A 12,992-nucleotide genomic window follows, 5' to 3' on the forward strand; every position below is an offset into this window, starting at 1 on the left:
GTGATAAATTGCAGGAAGACCTTGTGAGACTGGAAAATTGGGCATCAAAATGGCAGATGAAATTTAATGTGGATAAGTGCAAGTTGAATCATTTAGGGAAAAATAACCCATGCCATAGCTACACAATGTTAGGTTCCATATTAGGTGCTACTACCCAAGAAAGAGATCTAGGCGTCATAGTGGATAACACATTGAAATCGTCGGTTCAGTGTGCTGCTGCAGTCAAAAAAGCAAATAGAATGTTAGGAATTATTAGAAAGGGAATGGTGAATAAAACGGAAAATGGCATAATGCCTCTGTATCGCTCCATGGTGAGACCACACCTTGAATACTGTGTACAATTCTGGTCGCCGCATCTCAAAAAAGATATAATTGCGATGGAGAAGGTATAGAGAAGGGCTACCAAAATGATAAGGGGAATAAAACAGCTCCCCTATGAGGAAAGACTAAAGAGGTTAGGACTTTTCAGCTTGGAGAAGAAGGGGGATATGATAGAGATGTTTAAAATCATGAGAGGTCTAGAGCGGGTAGATGTGAATCGGTTATTTACTCTTTCGGATAGTAGAAAGACTAGGGGGCACTCCATGTAGTTAGCATGGGGCACATTTAAAACTAATCGGAGAAAGTTCTTTTTTACTCAACGCACAATTAAACGCTGGAATTTGTTGCCAGAGGATGTGGTTAGTGCAGTTAGTATAGCTGTGTTTAAAAAAGGATTGGATAAGTTCTTGGAGGAGAAGTCCATTACCTGCTATTAAGTTTACTTAGAGGATAGCCACTGCCATTAGCAATGGTAACATAGAATAGACTTAGTTTTTGGCTACTTGCCTGGTTCTTATGGCCTGGATTGGCCACTGTTGGACACAGGCTGCTGGGCTTGATGGACCCTTGGTCTGACCCAGTATGGCATTTTCTTATGTTCTTAAAAACTGAAGCCTAAATTTAGACACTTAAGTTAGGTCCCTAAGTTAGGCACCCATTCTCTGCTAACTTAGGATCCTAGGTTTTGAGCTAAAAATTCAATTGAATTTAGAATCCAAACTTTATGCCTGCTATTCATTTTCCTATATTTAGGCTATATAGTTAGGTACCTAGTATTGAAAATCAGTGCTAAGCACCTGGTCCCAGCACCTAGGCTAGATCTTGCCAATGGGACTAGACCAAAGCCTGGGTTTGCTGGATGTCCTTTTTTTTTTTAAAATGCACAAATATGAAAATACCTGAACATTTTTCTGGATTTTCATAGAAGGTTATTGGCTCATTCCATTCAGAACAAACTGAAAATGGCCTCATTCATTGCATTTTACACATTCATTTTAAATGAATAACAATTCCTAGGAACCTTGCCTTAAAATGAACTATAAACACTTGCACTCTCTCTTTCTCTCTCTCTCTCTCTCTCTCTCTATATATATATACTAAACCAATATCAATAGATGTTCTATTTCTTCTTTCCACATTAATGTATAATGCCTCCTTCTCAACTCATAAACCCTTCAGTTCTGTTGTTTTAATATTTTTTATATATAGCACCACTCCTCCTCTCTTTCCTCCTGAATAGATTGTATCCCAATATAGCTATATCCCTGTCATAGTTTTCCATGTACCAAGTCTCTATGAGAGCCACTACTTCGAAGTCAGCCTCTTCCATGACTGCCTCTAGATCCAAGACTTTATTTCCCATTCTATAAACTACAAATTGCATTAGACATTGATACATTCAAAAAGGCCCTTAAAACTTGGATCTTTAGACAGGCATTTGAATGTGACAATTAGCTCCCACAATCTATTACAGGATATCGATAGGATAACCCATGCTTCTGACTCTCACCCCCCCTTGCGTTTCTGCTACTCCCTAAACCCATTGGCCACCTCCCTGTAACTCATCACCCACCCCTCGCTCCTACCCCTGTATGCCCTCCTTTGTATTTTCCCTCTCCCTCCTTTTCTCTCCCACACCCTCTTACCTCCGTTATGCTGTTTTCTCCACGACACACCATTTGAATCTCTGATTTACTCTGCTCAACACTGCTGTTTTAAACTTTATTATGATAACCTTGTATAGTTTAAGATTATTGTTCTGCTAGTAACATGACACCTTCATCAGAATTATTCTCTTTAAGATATATTTATTTATTACTATTGTTGTCTAAGAATCCCTCTTTCTTACTCCCTGTTAGTATATACATATATATCCCTTGTATATTGTTGCATAGAGTGATTAATTACACATATATCTCTTGTATATTTGTTTTCCACATTCTTTTTACTGTTTGTTGTAAGGGCTATGCCCACAAGTTATTAGTTGTATGTAAACCGATACGATGTGCAAACGGCTATTGGTATATAAGAAACTCCAAATAAATAAATAATAAAATAAATTTAAATCATTGAAACGGATTCTGATACAGACAGAATATTTATTCACCATGGATCATCAAAAGCAGATTCACATTTTGCACCTGCTCCAAAATGTGTTTTCTTTGATTTGATTGCCTTAATGTTTTTGCTTATTTGAAATCATGTTATTTATATTATTTCTTTTAGCTGATTATGCACATTTTATTGTACTCTGCCATTAATTTTAGAGCATTGTAGGATATGAATCTTTTAAATAAAATAATGTATATAGCTTTCCAGATGTTATCCTTTTTTTCCCATTTCTATACAAGTGTTAAATGCTTTACTTACCTGAAGACTCTGCTCAAACATCCCCAATGGTCCTAATTTAAAACCCTCTTCAGTAGGCTTGCAGTCTTTCCTCGAAGCTGCTGTGCCCCTTCTTCAATAGCTAGACTCCATCTCTGCTCAGCAATCCGTGAAACTTTATCCCATGGTCCTGAAAGCCGAAATGCTCTCGTTGGCACCATCTATGCAGCCTTCATTCATCTCTAGAATGCAAGATTCCCAGCCTTGAATGGAAGGACTGAGGTGAATAGCACCTGTGCACCTATCTGCTTTACCCTCTCTCCTGGAGCCATGAAGTCACTTTTGATATGTTCTGTTTGGTACCACTACCTAACAGTATCATTCATGTCAACATGGATAAGTAGCATCGGATAACGGGATCAGTAAAAAAATGCAATAGTACATTCATGTAATACATCTAAATACAATCAAATAATTGCTATCCCCAACTTCCTCCCTCCCCACCCCTTCACAAGATGTGGAGACAAAATTAGCAACCTAAATATCATTTCCACCCAACACAAAATAATAGCATTCCTAAAAGCTCCTGATCCCAAAAGGAAGACACCTTTAGTTTGCCTTTTCAGGGGCAACCCAAAGCCAGAGCTGATGTCATGAGGGGACGGGGACGCATGAAACTGGAGCTGAGCTGCCTGGAAATGGAAGGGAAGGTCTCTAGATGGCAACCTGCACCCTCGCAGGAACTTCATTATAGACAAACATCAGACCACCTTTGCTGCCGGATCTGACATCAGGGGGGTGGGGTGGGGGGGGGGCACAGGAAACCAGAGCCAGCTTCAATGACAAAGGAGAGAAAGAAAACAAGATGGCAACCCCCCCACCCCCTGTAACATTAGGCCAGGAAACAAGTGGCTGATCAACTCCCAACTTTAGATCTGATATCATAGGGAACGGGAGCACGGGAAACTGGAGCCGGGCTGCTTGGGTCTTATTCGCATGGCCCTCCCTCACTTCGACCAGGGTACCAACCCTCTCTGGGACTTCTAAGTTTTTTTTCTCCTCACTTTTCAGCTGAAACTTCCCCCTTCAGTCTGGCTGGCTCTCTTCTCTCTCCCTCTTCCTTCTTCTCAGGTATAATGTTGGTCTACCACCGAATAGTGATTTCACAGTAGATTTTAAATCTGTTATCTTGGCTCCTCATGGGAGCAGGATCAAAAAACCACCTGGTCAATTCTTAGTCCCCAAGCTGTTTGGTCATCGGGTTATCTCTCTCCAGCCCCCTCCCCCCACAAACACACACAGATATACACACTCTAGCAAGTATTGCAGCAATCTCCTTTCCCTGCCAGTTGGTCTAAGGTTGCCTACATACAGGCGTAGCAGTGAATGGAAATGTAGCAGAGAAACAAGCTGCCAGCAAGGACAGAAGCAAGGCTATGACACTGACCGGGTAGAAAGGAGACTCTAAGTCATGTGACAACAGATGCCTTGCAAGCAGGTTTACCAAGGAACTATCAAAATATACAGGAAAAAAAAAAGAAATAAATGAATTGTGCTACAGAAAAAAAAAGTACTGATGGCATTTTCAGTGTAATCAATCATTTTACTGCATTTTCAAAACTTTCAGAAGGCACAGTTGCTTTAACAGACACACATCACCTCTTATTGATACCTTGCTCTCCGTTTCCATCTTGTTTTTTTATAACTCTCTTGCTCTGTGCCTTTTTAACCTCACTGTAGAATGACAGCTTGAGCTCTCTGTAGCCTCGTATACAGGCCTCTCTTCTTCCAAAGGATTTTTTTTTCTGAAAGTGAGCAGTTTGCTCACAAAACCCAACTCACCTGCCTGACTATCCCAGCACGGTCCACTGATGGGATTCAGGTGACCTTTGAGGCTTTTACTATTGGCCACTGTGGAAATCTATCACCACCATAGAAATGTTATTTTTAGAAATTTATTAAAACATTTCTAAAGGGCAGAGCCCTAGAAATAAAAAGTAATTTTAAAGACTATACATATTTAGCTACTATATAAAGGGTGGGGTCATGATCAGCATAACCAGGTACAAATGTTTTTTTTCAACATCATCCAGCCTTCTCTGGTAGAATGGTATCTTTGACTGGTGCTGTTGTTCCTTCTATCATGCTTTCTAAACTAGTGAAGTCCTGCTTTGAAACATATCTATACAGCTTGTGACCAGAAGCATCAGTTATTTCATAAATATAGCCTGGAGGATCTTTGAAAGCAGCAGGGCATTTATTAATTGGCTTTGATGTATAGCTGGTAGCATAAATACTTTGAGCATCCAGGGGTAGGAAAACCCTAATTGGTGGCCTGGATGGCTTACAGCTAGTGGTGACAGGGCATGGCTTCTCAGTGTAATCACTTCGGAAAGTGGTCAGACCCTCAAATGGATCTTTTGGTATTTGCCATTCCTCTTTAGGTTTGAAGGCTTCTGGTTTGCCATACTTCCACGGTCTGTAGTCTTCCCTCATGGTAGAATTGGTATTGAAAGGCATAGTTGTCCTAGCCCGTGTCGTAGGGACAAATGCGCTACGCGGTTTTACCTTGTGTACTGTATAGTCACACTTATGAGTTGAGAGAAGTTCCATTTTATCCTCTGGAGGGATGTATGTGACAGATTTCTTGGGGTTTGGTGGGGGCTGTGGCCACACCCTGTATTGGTCCTGGAATTCTGTAGCATTCGAAAACGGCCCTTCGCGGGTCAGTACCGTAAAGCCTGGCCGTAAAGACTTTGCTGCTTCACCAGGAACCCCCCTGAAATCTTTCCTGTTGATGGTCAGGCCATCAAATGGTACCTCACTGGGCTTGTATTTCTCTTTCACCCGGGCTTCACGCTTTCCTAAACAGAACGATATATATTCCCGTTTATAATCTGACAGATGCTCCATGGGACAAGAGGCGACTCGAGCTACGTTAGGAGGCTTGAAGCTCTGTGTATGAGATGGTCCCTTGAACTGAAAATCATCGCGAAAAGTGGTGGTGTTGTCAAATATTCCCGGCGGTTGATGCATAGGGTCACGTTTCATGGAAACACGTTTCGCCTGCTGCCATTGCCGGTAGTCATCTGGAAGACAAAGAAAACATATTAATGCAAGCTTTTATTTAGTGCATCCTTTATAGAAATTTCCAGAAAGAATTAAATTCGCAGGAAGCATTCATATATATATAATTTTTTTTTTTTTTTTTACATTTTTCAGAACTTAATCCCAGCTGCATACAACTGGAATGGAATTAAGCAAACGTGATGGATGGGAGATCTGCTGCTTTCAAAGCGAACAATATACTTGGCACTTGTGCAAAAACGCCCTCTGCAGATAAATTAGGAGTTAATGCATCATCTTTAAAAAAGAATTCAAATATAAAATGAGCAAAAGGCATGCTAGAATGAATGGTTGTCATATAGATAAAATAGTGCATGCATTTATAGCAGCATGCACATCATTGTTCTAGTGAATCGCCACAGTATTTATCCTAACTCAGAATCAGTGAAAATATTACCCTTATCTAATGGAAACCCTTTTATGTATTCTCTCTCTCTCTTTCTCTCTCTCTCTGTATGTATATATATATAAATATATTTCTTTATCGATCTCTCTCTAAGATTCGAAATACTTATTGGCATGACAAATTTGTACAAGTATGGCCAAAGTATTACATAAAGTGATAACAGGAAAGAATTACAAAGAACAGAAGAGACATTAACAAAGGCCAATTCCTGAGTTCTGGTGACATGCAGGATTGTTTATAGTCATATTAGAATTATGGCCATGTGGTGGCAGACAAAATATTTTGCTGCTGTAGCTGTCATTTCTTCAAGGGTTATATGGCTCTTTTCCTGCTCATTCTTTTGTGAGAGGTCTTTCATTTTTTTCTAGCAGCTCAGGCAAATTTTTTCTCTTCTTTTTTGCTTCTCTCTCTTTATATATACATATATATATATATATATATATATACACACTCATGCACATATAGGGGCAGATATAAAAAAACTATGCCCGTGTGTACTTTTGTTCGCGCGACCGGCGCAAACAAAAGTACACCGGATTTTAATAGATATGCACGTAGCCGTGTGTATCTTTTAAAATCCAGGGTCGGCGCGCGCAAGGCTGCGCAAAATCGGCAGCCTGCGCGCACTGAGCCGCGCAGCCTGCTTCCGTTCCCTCCGAGGCCACTCCAAAATCGGAGCGGCCTCGGAGGGAACTTTCCTTCCACCCCCCACGCACCTTCCCCTCCCTTCCCCTACCTAACTCACCCCCCCCAGCCTTATCTAAACCCCCTCTCTACCTTTGTTGGCAAAGTTATGCCTGTCCGAGGCAGGCGTAACTTGCGTGCACCTGGCCGGCTGCCAGCACGCCATGTTCCGGTCCGGGGGCTGGTCTGGAGGCCGTGGCCACGCTCCCGGGCTGAAACCACGCCCACAGCCTCGCCCCCGGAATGCCCCCGATGACACGCCGGCCGCAACACGCCCCCTCCAGGAAAGCCCCGGGACTTACGCGCGTCCCGGGGCTTTGCACACACCGGCAGCCTATGCAACATAGGCTCAGTGCACGCAGGGGGAGCTTGGGGCAGGTTTTCGGGGGGTACGCGCGTATCTTACGCAGTACTCCTTTGAAAATCTGCCCCATACAGTGTGTGTATATATATATATATACACTGTATGGGGCAGATAATCTACATATATATATATATATATATATAGGTAGATTATCTCAGGAGTAGCCAACTCCAGTCCTCAAGAGCCATAAACAGGTCTCGTATTCAGGTTATCCACAATGAATATGCTTGAGATAAATTTGCATACAACGGAGACAGTGCATTCAAATCTCTCTTATGCATATTCATTACAGATAAACTAAAATGCAGGTCTGTTTGAGGACAGGGGTTGGCCCTTGATCTAATTATATGTGTTTTTATAGATAGACAAATGGATAGATATACACAAACAAACACAAAGATATGACACACATATGGGAGCAATTTTCAAATGCCCATGTAATTACAAAGTGTACAGCTGCCTTTCCTGCATGTACTTGCAATTAATTTTCAAAAAGCAACTACCTGAGTATTTTCTCTTTGAAAATTAGTTAACATAACGTACATGCACTAAAACAGGGGTTCCGAACCTGGGGTCCACAAAACCAGCACAAGGAGTTTGCCAGAAAGGAGACAACCAACATGCAAGTACTGAATAACAGAGCAGGCTGACCTCACCTTTGAGGAGCTCCGCTCTAAGGCTCCTACTGCCTAATCCCACTGCCTGATCCCATGCTGAGGAGAGGAAGATCATGGCCTTAAGAAACCCAAATTGGTGTGGACAGGAGGCAGGGAAGAGTGCAGCTGATTGTCACCACGAGGAGTCTGAAGCAGTGCTGATAGGAGGAGGGGGAAGTGAGCTGCTTCTGGCACCTTCACCCACTGCTGCTCCAGAGGAACAGAGGCAGCAGCAAGCAGGTTGATGACCCTGAGGAGCATTTCTAGCCACTGCTACGTGTGCTCTGGCTGTTCCCCCTGGCCTGTCAGTGAGGGAAAAAAGCTGCACTGAGGGAGTAGTATGGCTTTGGTAGGGGTCATAGAGCAAGGAGGGAAAGGGCCACAGTGGGATCAGTGCACAGAAAAGACGTGGAGAAGGGGGTCACAGGGAGGAGAGGGCAAGAGGGAGAGTGTAGGAATGAAAGCACTTGGAAAAGGCCTTAAGACAGCAGGAGGGAGTGCTATAAACTGTTTGGCACCTTATAGGAGTGCTTAAATGTGCTGCTACAGCCTAATGTTTTACTGAGCCATTTGTATTTATATGCGTGCCTTGGAAATGATGCTAAAACCTATTGTTGTGCTGAGTTGTTAGTATTCTTATCTAATTAGTCTTGTGTTGATTTTACTGGATATGTTGTATTTTTAGTCCTGTTGATTTATTTCAATTTTTTTTTTTTTTTTAGATTTTTTATATTCCGCTTTTCGCACTTTTTTTTCAGCATTTCAAAGTGGATTACATTCGGGTACTGTAGGTATTTCCCTATCCCCAGAGGGCTCACCATCTAAAGCCAGGATTCATCATTCTGTGCGGAATGATGAACCCTGCATTATAGGGGGAGGCGGTCGGGCGATAGCCTGCAGCTGGCCACACCATGGTGGTGCGATTTCGCTGGCCGCAGGTTATCGCAAGGATGGCACCACCGTGAAAGGTGGTGCTAGTCCCCGCGCTAATGTTTCGAACATTATCACCGTCAGCAATACTGCCACCGATTTCCATAATTCACTCCCTAAATTCGCCCCGACTCCTCCCCTCCCCCTAATTTAAATCTTACCGCCGTGATAAGGGCCTATCGCGGCTTGGAAAATAACCCCCTAAGTTTGTACCCGAGGCAATGGAGGGTAAAGTGAATTGCCCAAGGTCACAAGGAGCGACAGTGGGACTTAAGTCCTATTCTGCATTTTACTCCTGCCATTGATTAATATCAAGTTCTTCAGAGGACCGCCGCTCTTCAGAGGACCGCCCACCATTGCCACATCATCACGGTGAGACGTGGCCCCTTTAAATCCAGACGCTGCCGACCAGTGCGTCCTCTTTACCGCCGCAGCCCCGAGCTGACCAGCCATCCGTACCCGTGCGATCGGCAGAGGCCTATCGGGGCCAGGGTGCCTGCCGCGACCTACCCTTCTCGCCAGCCCCGACGCACACTGCCGCTCTTCAGAAGACCGTCCACTGTTGCCACATCATCACGGTGAGACGCGGCCCCTTTAAATCCAGACACTGCCGACCAGTGCGTCCTCTTTACCGCCGCAGCCCCAAGCTGACCAGCCGTCCGTACCCGTGCGATCGGCACAGGCCTATCGGGCTAGGGTGCCTGCCGCGACCTACCCTTCTAGCCGACCCCAATGCACGCTGCTGCTCTTCAGAGGACCGCCCACCGTTGCCACATCATCACGGTGAGACGCGGCCCCTTTAAATCCAGACGCTGCCATCGGCATTGCGTGCTGAGCGTCGCACACCGAAGGAGCATGACAAAGGGGCCAGCCCCTTGTTGCGCCCCTTTGTGTCGCCCTTTCGCACCTTAGAAAGGAAATAAGCCCTGCATCGACGAGACGCTATCCCATTGGACACATTCACCACTAACTGTAACTATTTTTAACCAAGTTTCTGGGCCGACTACACTGACTCTCCTCCCTCATTAATTAAGGCCTTCAGCTCTCTTAGTGTTTTTTTTTTCTGCTGCACCAGTTTTTGTACCATCCTGTCTTTGCTGTACCATCTTGTACCATTTGGTATACTGTATGAGTATTTACTGTTTGTCCTTGCACCTCTACTGTATTCTATCCCCAGCTCGCTGTCAGTACTCACCACATCCCTCACAACTACTCCCCCCGGGATATCTCCCTCGTCCGCCTACTGTTACTACCTGCTTCCTCAAATGGCAACCTACCCCATCCCCCACATCCACCACCCTCTTACCAGACAAGCTCCCCCCTCTATCCCTCTATCCTCCGCAAATCTCTAATCCCCATTCTCACTTCCCCCCTGACACAATTCTTAGGCTTCACCACTCTCTCCATAATACTCTTTAATGCACAATCTCTTTCTAAAAAGACTCCACTCCTCAACGACCTACTAACTGACTGCAAACCAGACATCTGTGCTGTCACTGAGATGTGGCTCAAAGACACAGACATCGCACTCATCAACCAACTCCCTACTTCCTCCTACGAGATATTTTCCATTCCCAGACCCAAAAAAAGAGGAGGAGGCCTTCTCCTTGCTGCTAAGAAACACCTTAACCTCGAACCCATTCACATAGTCACCCCTCCCAAGCTTGAAATAGGTCTGTTCAGATCAGCAGAACTACAAATCTGCCTGATATACGCCCCTCCTACTTTCCTCGAATCCAACCCCTCACCCCTTATGGAATTCATTGTTGAATGGATCAACTCTGATATCCCCTCCATTATCCTTGGAGATTTTAACCTCCACACAGACTCCCCATCCCCCTCATCATCATGTGAAACCTTCATCAATTCCCTCCAAGCCATAGGCTTCCAGCAGATCATAAACTCTCCCACACACAAAGCAGGTCACACACTAGACCTGATGTTCATCAACTCTGATGTCCTTGCCACCTCCACCCGGACTTGCACCCCAGTTCCCTGGTCAGACCACTATCTTATAGAAAGCATTCTTTCCACCAACATCCCCCCACCACTCAACATTGCCCACCACACCACCATAACATCCAGAAAATCCTGCCCCAGCGACGACCTAGCTGCTGCGCTTACGACCTCTCTACCCAAACTAGTTTGCCCTGATCCTGACTCTGCGCTAGCTTCCTGGAACAATATCACAGGTGATATCGCCAACAAGCTCTGCCCAATCTCCAAGCGAGTCAAACACCACTACCAAATCTACAAAGCTATGGTACTCATTGGAACTTAAGTTCCTAAAAAATAACCTCAGCCAAAAAGAGCAAAACTGGCGTAGAGACCCTACCCCACAATGTGCTGCCATCTACAAAGAGGTGCTGCACAGCTACAGACTTGCTACCCTAAAACACAAACGAGACTTCTATGCCAAAAAAATACATGATTACAGATTCTACCCCAAAGTGCTATTCTCCTATGTCTCTAGTCTCACCAAACCTATCCCTCCCAGTTTACCCAACTCAGAAGCAGCTTCCAAATGTGAAGAACTTGCTTCATACTTCCAGAGTAAAATCTCAAACCTCTTTTTAAGATTCCCCTCCTCTCCCAACCCTCCCCCTCTCCCCCCTCCCCACAATGGCTACCCTTGACCTCACTTCCTCCAAAGAAGTCGAAAACATCCTCAAGAAACTTAAACCTGCCTCCCACCCCAACAACACCATCCCCTCTAAAGCCCTGCTGGCTGTCCCCAATACTATAGCCAGTGCTATAGCCGACATCATCAACTGTTCACTCTCACATGGCTCTGTCCCAGACGCACTCAAGCATGTGGTTGTCAAACCCCTCCTAAAGAAGCCCTCCTTAGACCCGAAAGATCTCTCCAATTTCCGCCCTATTTCTAACCTCCCATTTATTGCTAAGCTAATGGAAAGAGTTGTCAATTCACAACTCATGGAGTATCTTGAAAATCATGAGATCCTCCATGTCTCTCAGTTCGGATTCCGGAAACATTTTAACACGGAATCGTTACTCCTCACCCTATCCGACCACCTCCTCAGAGGCATGGGCCAAGGTCACAGCTACCTTCTCGCCCTCCTCAATATCTCTTCGGCCTTTGACACCATCAGCCATAACCACCTCCTTGTCCGCCTAGAAACAATTGGTATCACAGGCCTTGCCCTTGCCTGGTTCAAATCCTATCTCTCAAACAGAAAGTTCTCAGTTAAAATTGGAGACTCCATATCTACCTCTCACCCTTTGCAACAAGGTGTCCCACAAGGCTCATCACTCTCATCAACCCTTTTCAACATCTACCTGACCCCTCTATGCCAGCTCCTCACTGACCTTAACCTCAAGTTCTATCTATATGCTGATGATGTTCAGATAATTATACCTATCCACAACTCTATATCTGAAGCATTAAACCATTGGGAGAACTGCCTATCAGCCATCAACTCACTGCTTACCAACCTCCACCTTGCTCTCAACACCAAAAAAACCGAACTCCTATTTATCTCCTCCCACTCTCCCCCTTCCCCCCCCCCCCCCCCTTATCTAATGATCCCAAGCTCAACATTACCACCGCTCAACTATCTGTAAGAGATCTTGGAGTCCTCCTTGATCAACAATTAAGCATGAAGAAATATGTTAACTCCATTCTTAAGGAAGGTTTTTTCAAGCTTAATGTCTTAAAAAAATTGAAACCCTTTCTATACACCCAAGACTTCCGCACAGTGATCCAAGCCACCATCACCACAAATTGGACTACTGTAATGCCCTGTTCCTGGGGCTCCCCTACTCTACGATAAAACCGCTACAGATGCTGCAAAATGCAACTGCACGAATCCTCTCAAATACCCGCAAATGTGAACATATCACCCCCATCCTCAAAGAGCTACACTGGCTCCCAATTCTCTCCCGTATCCACTTCAAAACTCTGACCATAGTACATAAATCCCTCCACGTTCACAACTCTAACTGGCTCGACCTCCCATTTAACCCTTACCAGTCTACCAGACCCACCAGAACTGCCAACAAAGGTACCCTAATCGTACCCTTACTTAAAACAGCCCGCCTATCTTTCACACGTGACTGCGCCCTCTCAATTGCTGGCCCGTCCCTTTGGAACGCTCTTCCCCCCACCCTGTGCCTCGAACCATGCACTATCAAATTCAAGAAGAAATTAAAACCT

At 44.5% G+C, this 12,992-nt stretch overlaps 1 protein-coding gene across 1 annotated transcript in view; it reads right to left on the reverse strand.

The window, feature by feature from the left end:
* Positions 1-4,327: 4,327 nt before the first annotated feature.
* LOC115098054 (stabilizer of axonemal microtubules 1-like) overlaps positions 4,328-12,992 on the reverse strand; it is a 77,725-nt gene continuing 69,060 nt past the window's right edge. Inside the window, exon 4 of the mRNA XM_029614354.1 lies at positions 4,328-5,738. Coding sequence (XP_029470214.1) covers positions 4,735-5,738 — 1,004 coding nt within the window. The 3' untranslated portion in view covers positions 4,328-4,734. The remainder of the gene's footprint in view (positions 5,739-12,992) is intronic.

The sequence above is a fragment of the Rhinatrema bivittatum genome, chromosome 1, assembly GCF_901001135.1.
Source record: "Rhinatrema bivittatum chromosome 1, aRhiBiv1.1, whole genome shotgun sequence".
NCBI lineage: Eukaryota > Metazoa > Chordata > Amphibia > Gymnophiona > Rhinatrematidae > Rhinatrema > Rhinatrema bivittatum.